Source organism: Lolium rigidum, chromosome 1, assembly GCF_022539505.1.
Source record: "Lolium rigidum isolate FL_2022 chromosome 1, APGP_CSIRO_Lrig_0.1, whole genome shotgun sequence".
NCBI classification, from domain to species: Eukaryota; Viridiplantae; Streptophyta; class Magnoliopsida; order Poales; family Poaceae; genus Lolium; species Lolium rigidum.
This window is the reverse complement of record NC_061508.1, coordinates 59,401,331-59,421,849: the sequence shown is the minus strand read 5'-3', so window position 1 is coordinate 59,421,849 and position 20,519 is coordinate 59,401,331. Positions and strand designations below refer to the sequence as shown.

At 50.1% G+C, this 20,519-nt stretch overlaps 1 protein-coding gene across 1 annotated transcript; it reads right to left on the bottom strand.

Moving 5' to 3' along the window:
• Positions 1-7,172: 7,172 nt before the first annotated feature.
• LOC124708490 (uncharacterized protein At3g28850-like) lies at positions 7,173-8,321 on the bottom strand. Its single transcript, XM_047240179.1, has one exon. It carries the CDS (start codon positions 8,319-8,321, stop codon positions 7,173-7,175), a length of 1,149 nt encoding a protein of 382 aa, XP_047096135.1.
• Positions 8,322-20,519: the final 12,198 nt, after the last annotated feature.

Sequence of the window (20,519 nt, the reverse complement as noted above, 5' to 3'; positions counted from 1 at the left end):
TCAACATGGAGGTGTGGGTGGGGGGGGGGGGTGAGTCGGCACAGACTAGGCGGCGCACACCCCAAGTCGGGTGTTTGGGGCGATCCACCGCTTCCCTCTCACTTTTTTTTCATTTTTTCGTATTTTTTGTTTAAGTGTTTGGAAGCTCAAATATTTTTAAATCCGGTTTTAAATTTTGATTTTTGAAAAAGTATTTTTTTCAAAAATTCATTTTTAATCTAATTTTTTAGATTTAAACATTTTTTGAACTTGAACAATTTTTTTATATTTGTTTAAATTTTTTCAGAAACTTAAACATTTTCGTATACGAACAATTTTCGAATATCAACATGTTTCGAATACATAAAGTTTTTAAATTTAAACGTTTTTCAACTTGAATGTTTTCAAATTTGAACCTTTTCTAATTTGAACAAAAAAGAAACAGAAAACAAAGAAGAACAAAAATGACAGAAAACGGAAAAACAAACAAAAAAGGAGAAATAGAAACGAAAAAATTGAGAATGGGCTAGCCCAATACTCGACTAGGGTGTGTGATGCTTAGTAGGGAGATGATATTCACCGATCCGGTCGGCGCTTCACGGGACGCCGCACACCCCCGCACCCTAAGATGGCTAGCTGGCCTGCGGGCCAACAACATGAGGTAATTTTTTTCTTCTATTTTTTGGAAAACAAAATTCTAGAAAACATTTTTTAAAACTAATTTTTAAATCTGAACATTTTAAAATTTGAAGAGTTTTTAAAATTTGAACAAATTTCAATTTGTTTATTTGAACAACTTTCAAAGTTGAACAACTTTTCAAAAGTTTTAATATTTTTTATTTAAACAATTTTTAAAATTGAACATTTTTCAAAACTGAACAACTTTCATTTTTTTTTGTTTGAACATTTTTCTAAAAAAATCAATTTTGAATATTTTTTGAATCTTAATATTTTAAAATTTCACATTTTAAAGTATTTATGAATCAAAAAAATTAAACGATAAACAGGAAAAAGAAACATAAAAAAAAGAACAGAAAAGGAAAACAACGAAACAAGGAAAGAAATAAAAAAAAAATTGACAGCGCTTAAACGGGCTGACATGTACCTCACTCTCTTTTTTTTTTTTTTTTTTTTTTTTTTTTTTGAACAAGGGAAGGCCCTAGAAGGGCCCTGAAACTGCATTAACTATCAGCGGTGGGAGTACAAAATACATAGAGGAGCTCAGAAATAAAAGAAATTACAGCATAGTTCCCAAGATTTCTAAAAAGGACCCTCAGGAGAAAAGATAAAATGCAATCACGTCCTTCTTCTCCACCGAGCTTGCATCCAAACTTCAGATCGTGGCCACCCACAAGATCACCGGGGACGAAACCACTTGGGATGGAGCGGGCGATGGAAGCCACGTTGAAGTACAAGGGCCTCCGAATCGGCCAACAGGCCTGGAGGTTATGATCACCATGACGCCGATCGTTGAGGAGCAGCAGAAGAGGCGACGCCAGAGGTTGGAGTGGCCGCCTTGCCAGCCAGAAAAGCCAGCGGCTTGACATCAGCGCCGCTGGGGATGAACTCCAGAACGTACCCGCAGCTTCAGCTTCTCCCTCTGGAACTATAGATCGAGGCAAATCTGGAAAAGAATCCAACTCCTCATCCCCACCACCACCAAGACGGGCAAGAGAAGGAATTGAAATCTCCAAATCGCCACGATTCAGAGCGGGCTTATTCAGGAAGCTTCCGCCAGATCCGTATCCCTCTTGCTTCCTCCACCATGGACGAGAGCCAGAAGAACACGCCGGCGACCTCTCGTCGCTGCCCGCGTGCGGCAAGAGGAGTCTCCGATACAACGGCACAAGGCCAAACGCCAAAGAGGCAACCTGCAAGCTAAAAGCAAACCTACAACTACCCTGTACAAGAGAGGCCCAGCGTCCCCTCCCATCCCCACTCCGAGCGGCGCAGCCGCCGGAGGAGAAGAGGAGGGGCGCTGGTTTCACGTGGGGGACTCTCAACAGAAAGGAGGGAAGAGAGAGAAAACCAGAGAGGAAATGAGCCCCCCACATGTACCTTTTTTTTCGAAGGATACATGCCTGGTAGGCACGAACGTAGTTGGTGTATTGGAGCCACCTCAAATGATGTGATATGGTCCAACGTAGCTGTGCCACGGGCCTAAGAGTATATTTCAGGCCTGCAGTGCTAAATGGGCTTCTCCAAAGAGGAAACGCAACTTGATTTGGTGATAGCCGGCCGCATGCATGTGTAACTCTCAAAAAAAAAAGGCGAATGCACGTGGAAAGCCGAATCCAAGTTCCTGGCGGCTGGCGGTGCCGTCCTCCTTGGCGACATCCACCAATCGATTGCTGTCTTTATGTTGCATGCACGCGTGACACTAATACCGATCGCTGAACTTTTTCGTGTCGCCTCCCCGGTGTTTTTCTGCTGCACCGGTTTCAGGACCAACTACACCAACCCTCTTGAAGTTGCAGTTTTGAAAAAAAAATTGAAATGCTGGTGTAGGTTTCGTAAGAACTCGCCAGGCAAAACAGGTTCGTATTCAGAATATCATATAGGGATACTTGTACGGAATAGATAGATTGCACAACTTGCGATTGTTGAAGCGGTCGGGATTCAGGAAGCCGAAATCTCGACCAGAGGGACAAGCTGCCACTATGAAAATAGGATGCATTTTTGCAGGACCATTTCAGTCATCCAGTAGGAGCATGGAATGATTTTCTCGGCGGTCCGATAAATAGCTGAGAGGCCTGATGAAGCAAGCTGGTGTAAACATTGGCGTCCTGATTACTGGGATCGAGTTGAGTTGGACAGCTATTACAAATTCACTTCTTCTCAAACAGGTTTCAGATATAAACAATGATACATACACTTTGGCAAGGAATTTGTGTTTCCATTCGGCCAGCTCTGAACCGGATGAGGTCCTGCAACAAGCTAGAGTATAAATTAACCTTCTGAGAGGAAGGGTACAATGGGTAATGCATAATGCATTGCCAGGATTGATCTGAGTTGGATAACTGTTATAAATCCACATCTTCCCTACATGATTTCAGACATCAAGAATGATATACATTTCCGGCGAGGCTTTTTGTTTCTATACTGCCTTAGACGGCTCCACAAAGCAGCGACGAGTGCCTCTATTCACTTCACAACAAAAGATATGAAGCATTTGTCTCACATTTGTAAGTGGATTTCTAACTTCGTGAATGTGTAGCGGGAGATTTTCCCCTTTCCCCTCCTGCTAGAGAGTTCTCGAGAGCACCGGCCTGATCTGAAGCCAAACTCGCCGGCGTTGCCGGTCGAGGGAGGTGGAGGAGAGGTGCCGGTGCAAGTAGTGTTTATATATAGTAGGTGCACTTTTAGGCTCTTGGACTGTTCTTGGCCTGATGCCGGGAGGTTGCCGTCTGTAAAACAGGGTTTGGGAACGCTCAACACCCAATAGAGTTGCCATAGGGTTTATATTTATAGCGTACAACATGTACAATGTTACAGATACACAGAAGCTATACGTATAAATATAGTCTAACACCCTCCCTCAATCTTAACTCTGTCATCTAACATCTAACAAGTTAAGATTGCGTCTATAGCCTTGAAACAAAGCAAGGACAGTGACTTTGTGAAGATGTTAGCAAGTTGATCCTTGGAGGAGATAAACCTGATCTGAAGAAGCTTCCGTGCAACACGTTCCCTCACAAAATGATAGTCAACTTTGATGTGCTTTGTCCGGGCATGAAACACAGGATTAGACGACATGTATGTTGTCCCAATATTGTCACACCAAAGAACAGGAGGCCGAGCTTGCGGAATGCGCAACTCTTGTAACAAAGACTGCACCCAGATAAGTGTAGCAATGGTATTGACCACAGCTTTATACTCAGCTTCAGTACTGCTCCGAGACACTGTAGCTTGCTTGCGAGCACTCCAGGCGATCAAATTAGGACCAAAGAATACTGCATATCCCCCCTAGATCGCCCATCATCGGGACTACCAGCCCAGTCCGCATCAGAGAACGCAGAGAGCAAGGTTGAGGGAGCAGAACAAAGACGAAATCCATAAGATGGCGTGTGGCGAATATAGCGCAGAATGCGCTTCACAGCGGCCCAATGAGGATCTCTGGGTGAGTGTAGATACTGACAGACGCGATTGACCGCATATGAAATATCAGGCCTGGTGATAGTGAGATACTGAAGGCCTCCAACAACACTGCGATACTCGGTCGCATCCTCAGAAGACAGTAGCGCACCATCTACAGATGTGAGCACATTTGAGGTGGACATAGGAGTCATGGCAGCCTTACACTCAAGCATGCCAGCACATCGAAGTAAGTCCTGAAAGTACTTCTTCTGAGTAAGAGACAGTCCAGTATCATCATGAGTCACTCCAAGACCGAGGAAATAGTGCAGTTTCCCCAAGTCCTTCACAACAAAAGTAGCCCCAAGAGAAGCAACAAGGCGATCAGTGGCAGTAGCAGAGGAACTGACGAGGATGATATCATCAACATATACCAGGAGATACATAGTGACTTGTGGACGCTGAAGCAGAAACAGTGACGTGTCTACTGTGGAGGGAACAAAATCATGAGCACGAAGAGCAGCTCGAAGCCATGCATGCCAGGCACCAGTGCACCCCAAATGGCGCCAGCCAATTTTAGAGTCCAATAGAATCGCCGGCAACCCCGTGCCGGCCCTTTCGCCAAGGGCGCGAATCGGACGCGCCGGCACCTCGCGACACATCTGAAAACAGGCGTGGGCTCCAGTTGGTAGTCCAATAGACACACCGATTTCCCACCTCCTACACACGCCCGAGCCGACTCCCACCCCTCTAGATCGCCACCGTCGTTGTCGCCACCGCGGCCCCCCTGCTTGCAATAGACACCGCCGACTGTCTAGGAACCGCCGTCCTTTTGCTTGGCAGGGGATCTATAAGGGGCATACTGGTGAGTGCAGTGTCATTCTTGAGGCGGTGGCAGACCATGAGCTTTCGATTTGGCATGCATTTTTTGGCATGGCAGGAACAAACAATGATATCAACGTGCTGCAGCGCTCTCCGGTGTTTGCCAGGCTAACTGAGGGATAAGCTCCTGCCGTGAACTTTGAGGTAAACGGTCACGCATACAACAAGGGGTACTATCTAGCTGATGGTATCTACCCGACGTATGCTACATTTGTGAAGACAATTCCCTCTCCATCAAACGAGATGGAAGCCTATTTTGCAACATGCCAGGAAGCAGCACGCAAGGATGTTGAGCATGCTTTTGGGGTGATTCAACAGCGTTTCGCCATTGTCAGATACCCTGCTCTCACTTGGTCTGAGGCACAGATGTGGGAGGTGATGAACGCATGGGTGATCATCCACAACATGATCATTGAGAGCGAGCGTGATGCACCTGTGCAGGATGATCATCCATTTGATTATCAAGGGCCACTAGCTGAGGTATAGCATGTACCCCAAGAATTTGCTGCTTTTCTTCATATGCACAATAAAATTCGAGATGCAGGTGTACATGCACAGCTGAAGACGGATCTAGTTGCGAATTTGTGGGCGAGGAGAGGAGCAGCATACAATGCATGATTTTATTTCTATTTGTTTGCCTCTATGAATAATTTAAGTACTATTTGTTTGTTGGGTTATATGAATAATTGAAGTACTATTTATTTGATTGATTGTATGAATAATTTAATTATATTTGTTTGATTGATTGTATGCATAATTTAAATCTATTTGTGTGATTGTATGAATAAAATGTGATTGATATGTTGTTTCAAAATATTGTAAAAATAAAAAAAATTGGGGCCGCCGTTTGGGAGGCGTCGGTGTGGGAGCAGCCTTACCAAATGGAGGATGCACTGCCGACGCCCCCCAGAAGGAGATGCTGGCGCCCTCCCAAACAGAGGTGCCGGCGCCCTTGTCGGCGCCTATTTGGGGGCTGCCGGTGGAGATACTCTTACGCACATTTCCTCTTTCCGGATATTAACCAAAGTTGCAAAGGACATAAGCAACAAAAAAAAAGTAAACAAAGTGACACGTCAAGATAATTTGCATCGATTCGTGTCTAATTTCTCGCTTCGCTTTTATCTTGCTGGCGTTTTCTTTCATTCCGGGTGACACGAGTGTGACAAAATTTATGAGTTGTAGTGACGCCTTAACCTTTTTTCTTCGAGCGTAAAGTGACGCCTTGTCCTTGATGAACGGGTCATGGTTTTACTTACTTGGTTAAGGAAACGATACCGGAAGTCGGTCACCGTCATCACCAACCTCGGTGAAAAACCTCGCTTTGTCCTTGCCGGCAGCTGGTTGCCCATAGGCCATGGCCGCCATGGTCTTCCACGTCATTGATTTTCCAGGGGTACATGTACAACGTGGGTGGAACTAGTTCAATTTTCTTATGTTAGTACGGAGTTCTTTGGGGGTGAACTGTTACATATCAATGGCGTCGAGTGTTCCCATTTCTGCTAGCGATCGACCACCCAAGTCACGAGGTCATAATGTAGTTCGCGGGGTACGTTATACGGAGTACATGCATGATATGAAGTTTCCACCAGGTTGTGTGAGAATACTGTCGAGCGAGATAGGTAGTTGTACTAACTGCCATCAACACGACATCATGCACACGAGCACACTTGATGGTCATTGGAGCGAATCCTGGGACACATGGTTCACGCCCTGAACATAGGTTGACTCTGAAGACCGAACATCTTCTGCTCGCATGGTCTAGTCGTACTCATAGTCCACAGTGCAGTGGTCGTTCTCACGAGCCACACAGATCTAGGGCAATATAAGTGAGGACGCTAATCTTAAAGATTATCTATTGTGCTCCACATTTGAAGTTTTGATCACAAATATTTGGGTTCATCGGTGCCCCTGTTCTGAGTATGCTCCCTGCTGAACATGGTTCAGACTCTGAGAACTGAAGAGCTTCTGTTGACATGGTTCAGTCATAGACTCCACAGTGCAGGGGGGTTGGTTCAGAACCACTTGTATTCTCTAGGACGCAGAGTTATTAATCGACAGAGAAGTGTCTTGATAAATCGAAACCGATGGATAACCGGAGCAGTGTCAGTCCTCATTGCAAATTTGCAATCCCAAGACAGAAGGCAAATTTCAGCTTTTGTTTTTCTCTGTACAATCTTAAAGGCACAGCAGCAAAAAAAAAAAAAAAACCCGGACAATTAACGCTAGTATGTTCTTGATCAACAAATCGGGCATCGGAGTAGCCCGTTCTCGTTGCACTCGGGGCACCTCCTGAAGGCGCCCGTGCCGTCCTCGTCCTCGACGAACACCTTGCAGCTGCCGGAGCAGCCGTCGCACGGCACGAAGCGCGCGCCTCCGCAGCCCCCGCACGACTCCACGGGCAGGCCCGATCCTTCCTTGACCCCGACGCCCGGCGCCGGCTCGCAGGCCTCGAGCGCCTCCGCCAGCTCCCCGGACTCGTGCATGCGCCGGACGTCCTCGGCGCCGCCCAGGTGCCATCCGTCCACGAACACCTGCGGGAGCCCGATGTTGCCTGGGCCAGTAAGGCCGAGCGCGGCGCGCAGCTCGTCCTTGTACCCGGCGTGCATGGACAGGTCGCGCTCGTCGACGCGCACGCCGTAGCCGGCGAGGATGGTGGCCGCCGCCCAGCAGTCCTCGTGCGTCTGCCGCACGCCGCGGAGGCTCGTGAGGTACAGGACGACCCGCCGCGCGCTCTCCGGCGGCGGCGACGGGGAAGGCGTGGAGGAGTTCTTTCCGGGCCTGCCGCCGCCGTCGATCCTCTGCTGGAACGCGTCGAGCCGCGCGCGCACGACGCCGGCGAACACCTGGATTTCCTCTTTCTTGACGGGGTCGTCCGGGGGAGGCGGCGAGAATTCGGCGAGCGCGTCGCGGAAGGCCGAGAGGACGTCCTCGTCGAACTCCGGCGATCCGGCCGCGGAACGCAGCAGCGCGTTGTCGTCGGAGTCGGAGTCGGAGTCGAGGCCTTCCATGAGCTCCCACACGTTGATCTCCTCCGGGTCGCGCGCCGGCGTCTTGGTCGGTGTTCGGGGCGGCGGCCGCCTCTGCCGCTTCGAGGGCTCGTCTGTCGTCGGCGACGACGCCGGGAGCCACAGCGTGGAGCGGCACCTCCCCGCGGCGCCGTCCTTCACCGAACGTGCCGTACTCGTCCGCTCCGCTCGACCGAAAGAAACCGCGGTGGAGGCTGCGGCGGCGGCCGTGGCGCGGTCGAGGCTTAGCGTGCCGAGCGTGCAGGAGCTGAGCGCGACGGAGTGGCGCGGCAGGAGGCCGGAGCACCTCAGCGGCTCGGGCGCCCGCGGCCCGCAGCCGCCACCGTCCAGCAGCGCGTGCTTGGAGCCTTTGCAGCCCATAAGTGATCAATCCACCAGCACCGCCGCCGCTCCACGCCGAGTAGGAGAGAACGGACGCCGGCGGCTAAACCCTCCGTGCGTGTGTGTGTCTAGGAGGATAGGAAGCGATCGATGGAAGACTCGGCCGCGCACAGCACACGGACCGGGAAGGGGCCCAATGCGCAACCGTTTCAAACGGTAGGAAGGAAGGAACGGTTCGTTGCCGGCGGGCGCGTGGAGTGGAATGGAAAGGCTGCGCGTGCAACGGGAGCGCCGAGATCTTGGGGATAGACGGGATGGAAAGTGGAGACGCATATGAAAGGGAGGTGGCGCGCGGGTACGGGAGCTAGGGAGGGAGCCGTGCCAATTGAAACTTAGGCAAGGATCACGTACGTACATCCTTATTTTTTTGCGAATTAGGATCAAGCACGTCCGGTCGTCTGTGTAACGCAAGGGAGGGTACGTACTAGGGGAACACAAGTAACCCGGCCCAGCTACGCGACGTAAACGGACCATCTTCGACCTATATCTAGGTTGGGAACGCATTCTCCGACGTACGTTCTAGGGCTGTCTGGGTCGAATATGCGCTTCACCTTCTGCTCGCCGTCACTGCCGGCCGCTTCAACTTCTGGCACATGTGCGTGAACTCCAACATCGGCATTGATGGAGGCAGCGTGCCCGTCCTTTTTAAGGCACTACGGGAAAATCAGGCGCTGCCGTGCAGCCAAACTTTGCCGTGAGCTGCTGCACGGCAAAGATTTCTTTGCCGTGCGTAGCAAGAAGAGCGCACGGCAACCCAAAAGTGCACGGCAAAGTATGAGAGCAGCGCACGGCAAAGAAACAAAGCACGGCAAAGAAAGATATGGCGCACGGCAAAGAATTTTCTCACGGCAAAGAATGGGAGCAGCGCACGGCAAAGATTGTAGCACGGCAAAGTCCCTGCAAGCCGCACGGCAAAGAAACAGCTCACGGCAAAGGCCTGGGCACTGCCGTGCAGCCAAACTTTGCCGTGCAGACAGACAAGTTGCACGGCAAAGGGTCCTTTGCCGTGCGCTTCTCCCTTTGCCGTGCGCCAATATACTTTTTTTTTTGTTTTTTAACTATTTTATTTCATCTACTACTTATATTTATTTTGTTAATTAGTTTTTCTTTTTGATGACTATTTATTACACTATGTGAAATACAAAATTACTCTCCATGCTCATCCCCCACATATATCAGGGTTCGAGTGCTCCGCGGCCGTCCCCCTCCTTCCCCCCCAAAACATCGGGACGGCGGGTCTACCCCCTAGATTTCTCCGAGCGACGTTCCACCAATATACCTTTTCATAGGTTTAGGTTTGTTTAGTCCATGGACATATGGAAAACCATGTGTGGTACCCTTTGGCACAGTCTAGCCCCCGATATACCCGCGGCGGGACACTTCACCTTACACGTCCGTGAATCTGTAAGTGTTATCGCCCGAAGGTGAGGAATGTCGACCGGGATCCATGCCATGCACCATTTGGTGAATTACACCTAGCATCACACTTTGAAACATAGAATAGGTCCACATGCAAGGTTTGGTGGGGTTCCGGTGCTCGGCGGTCGTTCTCCCCCTCCTCCCCCAAAACAAGTGGAACGTGTGCCCCGGCGGGTCTACCCCCTAGATTTCTCCGCGCGAGGGTGCACCAATGTAACTTTTCATTCTTTTAGGTTTGTTTAGTACATATACACATGGAGAACCAAAGATTGGGACCCTTTGGCACATATACCAGCAGACTAGAGCCATTATCACACGATCGACTGTGTGCCCGGTCTACTCGGTTAGGGTTAGGTGTAGGGTTAGGGCTAGGGTTTAGGGGCTAGGGCTAGGGTTTAGGTTAAAGGGTAAGTATTTATGGTTAGGTATAGGTTTAGGGTTTAGGGTTAGGGTTAGGGTTTATGATGCATGGTTCTCGTAGCTCCGGCGTCGTGGTTTAGGGATTTAGAGGGGTTTAGGGCTCGAAGCCTCCCCAGTTTAGGGTTTAGGGTTTAGGGGAGCTACTTTTGCACCATTAGACCTTGCATCACACATATCATAGGTCCACATGCAAGGTTTGGTGGGGTTCCGGTGCTCCGGCGGTCGTTATCCCCCTCCTCCCCCCAAAACAGCGGAACGCGTGCCCCGGCGGGTCTACCCCCCTAGATTTCTCCGCGCGAGGGTGCACCAATGTAACTTTTCATTCCTTTAGGTTTGTTTATTACATATACACATGGAGAACCAAGATTGGGACCCTTTGGCACATATACCCGCAGCTAGAGCCATTATCACACGATCGACGGTGTGCCTTATCTACTGGTTAGGGTTAGGTGTAGGGTTAGGGCTAGGGTTTAGGGGCTAGGGCTAGGGTTTAGGTTAAAGGGTAAGTATTTATTGTTAGGTATAGGTTTAGGGTTTAGGGTTAGGGTTAGAGTTTATGATGCATGGTTCTCGCATCTCCGCGTCGTGGTTTAGGGATTTAGAGGGGTTTAGGGCTCGAAGCCCCCCAGTTTAGGGTTTAGGGTTTAGGGGAGCTACTTTTGCACCATTAGACCTTGCACCACACTTTGACACATAGCATAGGTCCACATGCAAGGTTTGGTGGGGTTCCGGTGCTCCGGCGGTCGTTATCCCCCTCCTCCCCCCAAAACAGCGGAACGCGTGCCCCGGCGGGTCTACCCCACTAGATTTCTCCGCGCGAGGGTGCACCAATGTAACTTTTCATTCCTTTAGGTTTGTTTATTACATATACACATGGAGAACCAAGATTGGGACCCTTTGGCACATATACCCGCAGCCTAGAGCCATTATCACACGATCGACGGTGCAGCTCGATCTACTGGTTAGGGTTAGGTGTAGGGTTAGGGCTAGGGTTTAGGGGCTAGGGCTAGGGTTTAGGTTAAAGGGTAAGTATTTATTGTTAGGTATAGGTTTAGGGTTTAGGGTTAGGGTTAGGGTTTATGATGCATGGTTCTGCATCTCCTGGCGTCGTGGTTTAGGGATTTAGAGGGGTTTAGGGCTCGAAGCCTCCCCAGGTTAGGGTTTAGGGTTTAGGGGAGCTACTTTTGCACCATTAGACCTTGCACCACACTTTGACACATAGCATAGGTCCACATGCAAGGTTTGGTGGGGTTCCGGTGCTCGGCGGTCGTTATCCCCCTCCTCCCCCCAAAACAGCAGTAACGCGTGCCCCGGCGGGTCTACCCCTAGATTTCTCCGCGCGAGGGTGCACCAATGTAACTTTTCATTCTTTTAGGTTTGTTTATTACATATACACATGGAGAACCAAGATTGGGACCCTTTGGCACATATACCCGCAGCCTAGAGCCATTATCACACGATCGACTGCGTGCCCGATCTACTCGGTTAGGGTTAGGTGTAGGGTTAGGGCTAGGGTTTAGGGGCTAGGGCTAGGGTTTAGGTTAAAGGGTAAGTATTTATTGTTAGGTATAGGTTTAGGGTTTAGGGTTAGGGTTAGGGTTTATGATGCATGGTTCTCGCATCTCCTAGCGTCGTGGTTTAGGGATTTAGAGGGGTTTGGGGCTCGAAGCCTCCCGGCTTAGGGTTTAGGGTTTAGGGGAGCTACTTTTGCACCATTAGACCTTGCACCACACTTTGACACATAGCATAGGTCCACATGCAAGGTTTGGTGGGGTTCCGGTGCTCCGGCGGTCGTTATCCCCCTCCTCCCCCCAAAACAGCAGAACGCGTGCCCCGACGGGTCTACCCCCTAGATTTCTCCGCGCGAGGGTGCACCAATGTAACTTTTCATTCTTTTAGGTTTGTTTAGTACATATACACATGGAGAACCAAAGATTGGGACCCTTTGGCACATATACCGACAGAGCTAGAGCCATTATCACACGATCGACGTGTGCTCTGGTCTCACTGGTTAGGGTTAGGTGTAGGGTTAGGGCTAGGGTTTAGGGGCTAGGGCTAGGGTTTAGGTTAAAGGGTAAGTATTTATGGTTAGGTATAGGTTTAGGGTTTAGGGTTAGGGTTAGGGTTTATGATGCATGGTTCTGCAGCCTCCGTCGTGGTTTAGGGATTTAGAGGGGTTTAGGGCTCGAAGCCTCCCCAGTTTAGGATTTAGGGTTTAGGGGAGCTACTTTTGCACCATTACACCTTGCACCACACTTTGAAACATATCATAGGTCCACATGCAAGGTATGGTGGGGTTCCGGTGCTCCGGCGGCCGTCCCCCTCCTTCCCCCCCAAACAAGCGGGACTGGCGGGTCTACCCCCTAGATTTCTCCGCGAGGTTCCACCAATATACCTTTTCATAGGTTTAGGTTTGTTTAGTCCATGGACATATGGAAAACCATGTGTGGTACCCTTTGGCACAGTCTAGCCCCGATATACCCGCGGCGGGACACTTCACCGTACACGTCCGTGAATTTGTTAAGTGTTATCGCCCGAAGGTGAGGAATGTCGACCGGGATCCATGCCATGCACCATTTGGTGAATTACACCTAGCATCACACTTTGACACATATCATAGGTCCACATGCAAGGTTTGGTGGGGTTCCGGTGCTCGGTGGTCGTTATCCCCCTCCTCCCCCCAAAACAAGGGAACGTGTGCCCCGGCGGGTCTACCCCCCTAGATTTCTCCGCGCGAGGGTGCACCAATGTAACTTTTCATTCTTTTAGGTTTGTTTAGTACATTTACACATGGAGAACCAAAGATTGGGACCCTTTGGCACATATACCAGCAGCTAGAGCCATTATCACACGATCGACGGTGTGCCTGGTCTACTGGTTAGGGTTAGGTGTAGGGTTAGGGCTAGGGTTTAGGGGCTAGGGCTAGGGTTTAGGTTAAAGGGTAAGTATTTATTGTTAGGTATAGGTTTAGGGTTTAGGGTTAGGGTTAGGGTTTATGATGCATGGTTCTGCAGCCTCCTGCGTCGTGGTTTAGGGATTTAGAGGGGTTTAGGGCTCGAAGCCTCCCCGGCTTAGGGTTTTGGGTTTAGGGGAGCTACTTTTGCACCATTACACCTTGCATCACACTTTGACACATATCATAGGTCCACATGCAAGGTTTGGTGGGGTTCCGGTGCTCCGGCGGTCGTTATCCCCTCCTCCCCCAAAACAATGGAACGTGTGCCCCGGCGGGTCTACCCCCTAGATTTCTCGCGCGAGGGTGCACCAATGTAACTTTTCATTCTTTTAGGTTTGTTTAGTACATATACACATGGAGAACCAAAGATTGGGACCCTTTGGCACATATACCGACAGCCTAGAGCCATTATCACACGATCGACTGCGTGCCTCGGTCTACCGGTTAGGGTTAGGTGTAGGGTTAGGGCTAGGGTTTAGGGGCTAGGGCTAGGGTTTAGGTTAAAGGGTAAGTATTTATGGTTAGGTATAGGTTTAGGGTTTAGGGTTAGGGTTAGGGTTTATGATGCATGGTTCTCAGACTCCGGCGTCGTGGTTTAGGGATTTAGAGGGGTTTAGGGCTCGAAGCCTCCCGGCTTAGGGTTTAGGGTTTAGGGGAGCTACTTTTGCACCATTACACCTTGCATCACACTTTGACACATATCATAGGTCCACATGCAAGGTTTGGTGGGGTTCCGGTGCTCCGGCGGTCGTTATCCCCCTCCTCCCCCAAAACAATGGAACGTGTGCCCCGGCGGGTCTACCCCCTAGATTTCTCCGCCCGAGGGTGCACCAATGTAACTTTTCATTCTTTTAGGTTTGTTTAGTACATATACACATGGAGAACCAAAGATTGGGACCCTTTGGCACATATACCAGCTAGCCTAGAGCCATTATCACACGATCGAAGGTGTGCCTGGTCTACTGGTTAGGGTTAGGTGTAGGGTTAGGGATAGGGTTTAGGGGCTAGGGCTAGGGTTTAGGTTAAAGGGTAAGTATTTATGGTTAGGTATAGGTTTAGGGTTTAGGGTTAGGGTTAGGGTTTATGATGCATGGTTCTCGCAGCTCCGCGTCGTGGTTTAGGGATTTAGAGGGGTTTAGGGCTCGAAGCCTCCCCAGCTTAGGGTTTAGGGTTTAGGGGAGCTACTTTTGCACCATTACACCTTGCATCACACTTTGACACATATCATAGGTCCACATGCAAGGTTTGGTGGGGTTCCGGTGCTCCGCTGTCGTTATCCCCCTCCTCCCCCAAAACAACGGAACGTGTGCCCCTGGCGGGTCTACCCCCCTAGATTTCTCCGCGCGAGGGTGCACCAATGTAACTTTTCATTCTTTTAGGTTTGTTTAGTACATATACACATGGAGAACCAAAGATTGGGACCCTTTGGCACATATACCAGCAGCTAGAGCCATTACCACACGATCGACGGTGTGCCTGGTCTACTGGTTAGGGTTAGGTGTAGGGTTAGGGCTAGGGTTTAGGGGCTAGGGCTAGGGCTTAGGTTAAAGGGTAAGTATTTATGGTTAGGTATAGGTTTAGGGTTTAGGGTTAGGGTTAGGGTTTATGATGCATGGTTCTCGCAGCCTCGGCGTCGTGGTTTAGGGATTTAGAGGGGTTTAGGGCTCGAAGCCTCCCCAGTTTAGGGTTTAGGGTTTAGGGGGAGCTACTTTTGCACCATTACACCTTGCATCACACTTTGACACATATCATAGGTCCACATGCAAGGTTTGGTGGGGTTCCGGTGCTCCGGCGGTCGTTATCCCCCTCCTCCCCCCAAAACAATGGAACGTGTGCCCCGGCGGGTCTCCCCCCTAGATTTCTCCGCCCGAGGGTGCACCAATGTAACTTTTCATTCTTTTAGGTTTGTTTAGTACATATACACATGGAGAACCAAAGATTGGGACCCTTTGGCACATATACCAGCAGCTAGAGCCATTATCACACGATCGAAGGTGTGCCTGGTCTACCGGTTAGGGTTAGGTGTAGGGTTAGGGATAGGGTTTAGGGGCTAGGGCTAGGGTTTAGGTTAAAGGGTAAGTATTTATGGTTAGGTATAGGTTTAGGGTTTAGGGTTAGGGTTAGGGTTTATGATGCATGGTTCTCATGCTCTACGCGTCGTGGTTTAGGGATTTAGAGGGGTTTAGGGCTCGAAGCCTCCCGGCTTAGGGTTTAGGGTTTAGGGGAGCTACTTTTGCACCATTACACCTTGCATCACACTTTGACACATATCATAGGTCCACATGCAAGGTTTGGTGGGGTTCCGGTGCTCCGGCGGTCGTTATCCCCCTCCTCCCCCAAAACAATGGAACGTAGTGCCCTGGCGGGTCTACCCCCTAGATTTCTCCGCGAGGGTGCACCAATGTAACTTTTCATTCTTTTAGGTTTGTTTAGTACATTTACACATGGAGAACCAAAGATTGGGACCCTTTGGCACATATACCAAGCAGCTAGAGCCATTATCACACGATCGACTGTGCAGCTCGGTCTATCGGTTAGGGTTAGGTGTAGGGTTAGGGCTAGGGTTTAGGGGCTAGGGCTAGGGTTTAGGTTAAAGGGTAAGTATTTATTGTTAGGTATAGGTTTAGGGTTTAGGGTTAGGGTTAGGGTTTATGATGCATGGTTCTGCAGCTCCAGGCTCGTGGTTTAGGGATTTAGAGGGGTTTAGGGCTCGAAGCCTCCCCAGCTTAGGGTTTTGGGTTTAGGGGAGCTACTTTTGCACCATTACACCTTGCATCACACTTTGACACATATCATAGGTCCACATGCAAGGTTTGGTGGGGTTCCGGTGCTCCGGCGGTCGTTATCCCCCTCCTCCCCCAAAACAATGTGAACGTGTGCCCCGGCGGGTCTACCCCCTAGATTTCTCCGCGCGAGGGTGCACCAATGTAACTTTTCATTCTTTTAGGTTTGTTTAGTACATATACACATGGAGAACCAAAGATTGGGACCCTTTGGCACATATACCAGCAGCTAGAGCCATTATCACACGATCGACTGCAGTGCCCGGTCTATCGGTTAGGGTTAGGTGTAGGGTTAGGGCTAGGGTTTAGGGGCTAGGGCTAGGGTTTAGGTTAAAGGGTAAGTATTTATGGTTAGGTATAGGTTTAGGGGTTAGGGGTAGGGTTAGGGTTTATGATGCATGGTTCTGCAGCTCCGCTGTCGTGGTTTAGGGATTTAGAGGGGTTTAGGGCTCGAAGCCTCCCCAGCTTAGGGTTTAGGGTTTAGGGGAGCTACTTTTGCACCATTACACCTTGCATCACACTTTGACACATATCATAGGTCCACATGCAAGGTTTGGTGGGGTTCCGGTGCTCGGCGGTCGTTAACCCCCTCCTCCCCCCAAAACAGCGGAACGTGTGCCCCGGCGGGTCTACCCCCTAGATTTCTCCGCGCGAGGGTGCACCAATGTACTTTTTCATTCTATTAGCTTTGTTTAGGACATAATATATTTATGCGCAAACCTTTATTGATAAATGCACACATAAATCAACTTAAATATTTGAAATGCATGCTGCATTTTTTGAAACCGAAAGCATGATACATACATTATTAAATAATACACATATTCAAAAAACAGGTTTAATATAATGTAGAAATAGAAATGAATGTTGTTGATAATTAAAATTAAAAAATAAAAAATCTTTGCCGTGCGCCGCGCACGGCAAAGAAGCCTCGCCGCACGGCAAAGTCCTGCTCGCGCACGGCAAAGACGTGCCGCACGCAAAGCTTCTTTGCCCCACGGCAAAGGGCGGCGCACGGCAAAGGGCCGTGGATAAGCCACCTGGTCGGCCCGCGCCGTGAGCCACACATATCCGCACATCTCGCACGCTCCCCGCCGCCGCCCACGAGCCGAACGCCGCCGCCCTCCTCCTCCCGGCCGTCGCCGCCTCATCCTCCTCCCCCGCCGCCGCCACCAAACTCCCGCCGCGCCGTGAGCGCCCGCGCCGCCACCTCCCGTGCCGCCGCTGCCACATCCCCCTCCTCCCTCCCCGGCCCCATCCGCACGGACGCCATGGCCGGAGCTCGGCAGCTCTTCCTCCACCGAGGGAGCTCCCTCCACCTCCCACGCATTTGCCGTCGCCGGACACGCCTTCGCTGCTCACTCCCGGCCTCGCCCCCGCTCGCCCTCCGTCCCCCTCGCACGCTAGCCGCCGCTTACTCCTCTCCCCGGCCGCTGCCGCTGCGCCGCCTCCTCCCCCGCCGAGCCGCCACCGCTGCTGCTGCCCGCGCCTCCTCCCCCGTCGACCCGCCACGAGTTGCCGCCGTCGCTGCCTCCCCTCCTCCGGCCACCAAGCCCGCAGGTAAACACCCCGGTAGCTAATTGTGTTGTAGTATGCATGGTATCTCTTGTAGTATTTAGGGTAGCTAAAATATGCATGCTAATTGTTGTAGTATTTAGGGTATTTAGTAATGGGATTTAGGGCACAATAATTAGAACTAGTTTATTTATAATAGTGTTTTCATGTTTTAGTATTTAGGTTGTTTTATAGCCTATACCTCTTACTTGAAAGAAAAAGGCCCCTAGTTAATTTAGTATAGAAATGTGCTGCAAGGAAACTTTAAGTAAAGTGGTCAAATAAATTAATTTTTCGCACTTTAATTCTTTATGCTGAAGTAATATTGTTATACCACTATTGTAAAAAAGTCGTGTTCACTTGCATGACTATTTTATTTCTCGCTATGCGTGTGATGCTTCGAGGTGGACACGGGGGCGACGTCGCAGGGGTGTTTGACGGGGCGGCGTCCCGGATCTTCTTCGGCGATTCTCTCACGCGTCTAGGGTATAAATCTCCCTCGCACCTTTACATGTACCTAGGTTTTTTTGTGTCTAGATCACCAAGTCTGTCGCGATACCTAGGCGTCTCTTCCCGACCGTAAGGGTTACGCGGATAAATATGCATTAGTGGTCTCGCATATTATGAACCGTAACTCTTACGGCATTTATCGGGACAGCCGGCGGATGCGTAGTTGGGTACGTTCTCCGTGCTCTGCCCCGATCCGAGACAGATTTCGGTAGCGCTCCCCGTTGTTCTCCGGATGCACACCCCTCTCGGCTTTTTGCCGAGACGTGTATCGGGAGAGCAGCGGGGAGGTGCTGCCGAAATTCCGTCTCGGATCGTGGGTAGAGCTGGGAGAACGTACTCAATCTACGGATCCGGCGGCTGCTAGGAGCCCACCTAGTAGAGTTTCAGAGTTGATGCACGCGTAAAATAAATAAAGATATGATGCATTTATTTCCTATTTGATATATAAATGCTATGTTCGTCTGTTTTGTTGCTGATTAGAGGATGGATAATCGTGGCTGGATGTACGATGGCAGTAATCAGCCGAAGTGCAACTATACCGATGAATGGGGAGAAAAGACCGAGCAGCTTGTGGATAGGGCGTTTGCCATCCCTAGCGTACCTATAAGTGTTTGGTGCCCTTGTAGTAAGTGCGCTAACCGAAAGGCACAGGACAAGGAAACTATGAGTATGCACCCGATCAAGTTTGGGTTCACACCGTCCTACAGGATTTGGACTTACCATGGAGAAAAGGCAAAGAAACGTGCTAGGAAGGAGGTGCGGCGGATTCAACCTAGGGGGAATATGACACTCGGTTTTGATAGGTGCTTAGAAAACTTGGCTAATGGTAATGTGCCCGAAAGCTCTCATGTAGAGGTGGAGACACCTCAGGATGCGGAGACAAGTGAGGACCCGGAGGAAAACACAAAGGAGTATTATGAGGCTCCGTTTGTTTCGCGAAACCCCTACATGAAAATACAGAGGTTACCCAACTAGATGCCATCGCCGCCTTATGGCCTTGAAGTGCCATAGGAACTTGTGCAGAGATGGGTTCGATGAACTTCTGGTCATCGTAGGCAGCCTTCCGCCGAAAGGGCACCTCTTGCCGCAAAACTTCTACTATTCGACCAAATTGCTCGGTGACCTTAAGATGTCATCTCAAGCAGATACACGCTTGTCCAAAGGGATGCATGCTATTCGGAGAGGAGCACGCTGACACAAATTATTGCATCAAATGCAATTCCTCTAGGTACTTTGAGGTAGACCGCAATGGTGATGGTCGAAGAGGCGCACTCACGGTTGCCAAGAATATCCTCCGCTATCTTCCGGCTCTACCGAGGATCCAGCCGGCTCTTCATGACCGAGGATACCGCCCAGCCAGATGAGGTGGGCCGTGGAAGGAAACAGATACACCGACAAGATGATACATCCGTCGGATGGTACCGCATGGAAGAACTTTGTGAAGAAATTTCCACCGAAAGCAGGTGACCCGAGGAGCGTAGCGGCTTGCGATATCAACCGATGGGTTCAATCCATATGGTATGTCGGCTGCAGTATACAGCTTGTTGGCCAGTTGTTTGTTATTCCCATGAACCTCCCCTCGGCGTCTGCATGAGATCAGAGAACATGTTTGTGTCGATGATAATCCCAGGGCCCAAATACCCGGGCAAGAACATGAATGTGTACCTGGAACCGCTGGTGGATGACTTGGTTCGTGGCTGGGAAGGTCGCGGGATCCGAACATATGACGCATCAAAGAAGGAGTACTTCGATATGTATGTGTGGTACCACACGTCCCCGCATGACCCGCCAAGCACGTGCTTTGTTCTGCGGGTGGTGTACACATGGGAAGTGGCCTTGCCCACGAAGTGCATGAAGCCGTGACTTTCTTCTCGGCTAAACAAGGGAGGCAAGTATTCATGCTTTGATGAAGCTCGACGGTTCCTTGAGCGGAGGCATGCATACAGGAGTGATGTAAAGAGTTTCAAGAAAGGCCGTGTTGTCCGTGGCCCGAAGCCAATTCCGAAGACCGGAACGGAAATCAAGGCCGAGTTAGATGCTCTTCAGCCTAGCCCTGATGGTAATGGTTTCTTAGGATATGGGGAGACACACCAATGGACTCACAAGCCGTGATTATGGAAGCTCCCTTACTTTGAGTTTCTCGAGCTCCCGCATAACATTGATGTAATGCACACCGAGAAGAATATCGTTGAAGCCATTTGGAGCACGATTGTGGACACCGAGAAGACGAAGGATAACATAAAGGCTCGAATTGATCAAGAAAGGTGGTGTGATAGGCCGGAGTTGAACATGCAGCCACCTAATGGTGCCAAAAAAACTTGGACTAAGCCACACGCTCCGTTCGCCTCACAAAGGCCCAAAAAGGGAGGTCTTCCAATGGATGAAGGACTCCTTGTTTTTCCCCGATGGGTTCGCAGCCAACCGGATGAGGGGCCTGAACATTGAAACGCCGCGAGTACAAGGACCGAAGAGTCATGACTACCACATATGGCTTGAGCGGATAATGCCGGTGATGATTCGAGGCTATGTCCCCGA

Bases quoted from the DNA above. Each gene is read 5' to 3' on its own strand.
- LOC124708490 (XM_047240179.1), bottom strand. From the start codon at position 8,321: ATGGGCTGCAAAGGCTCCAAGCACGCGCTGCTGGACGGTGGCGGCTGC.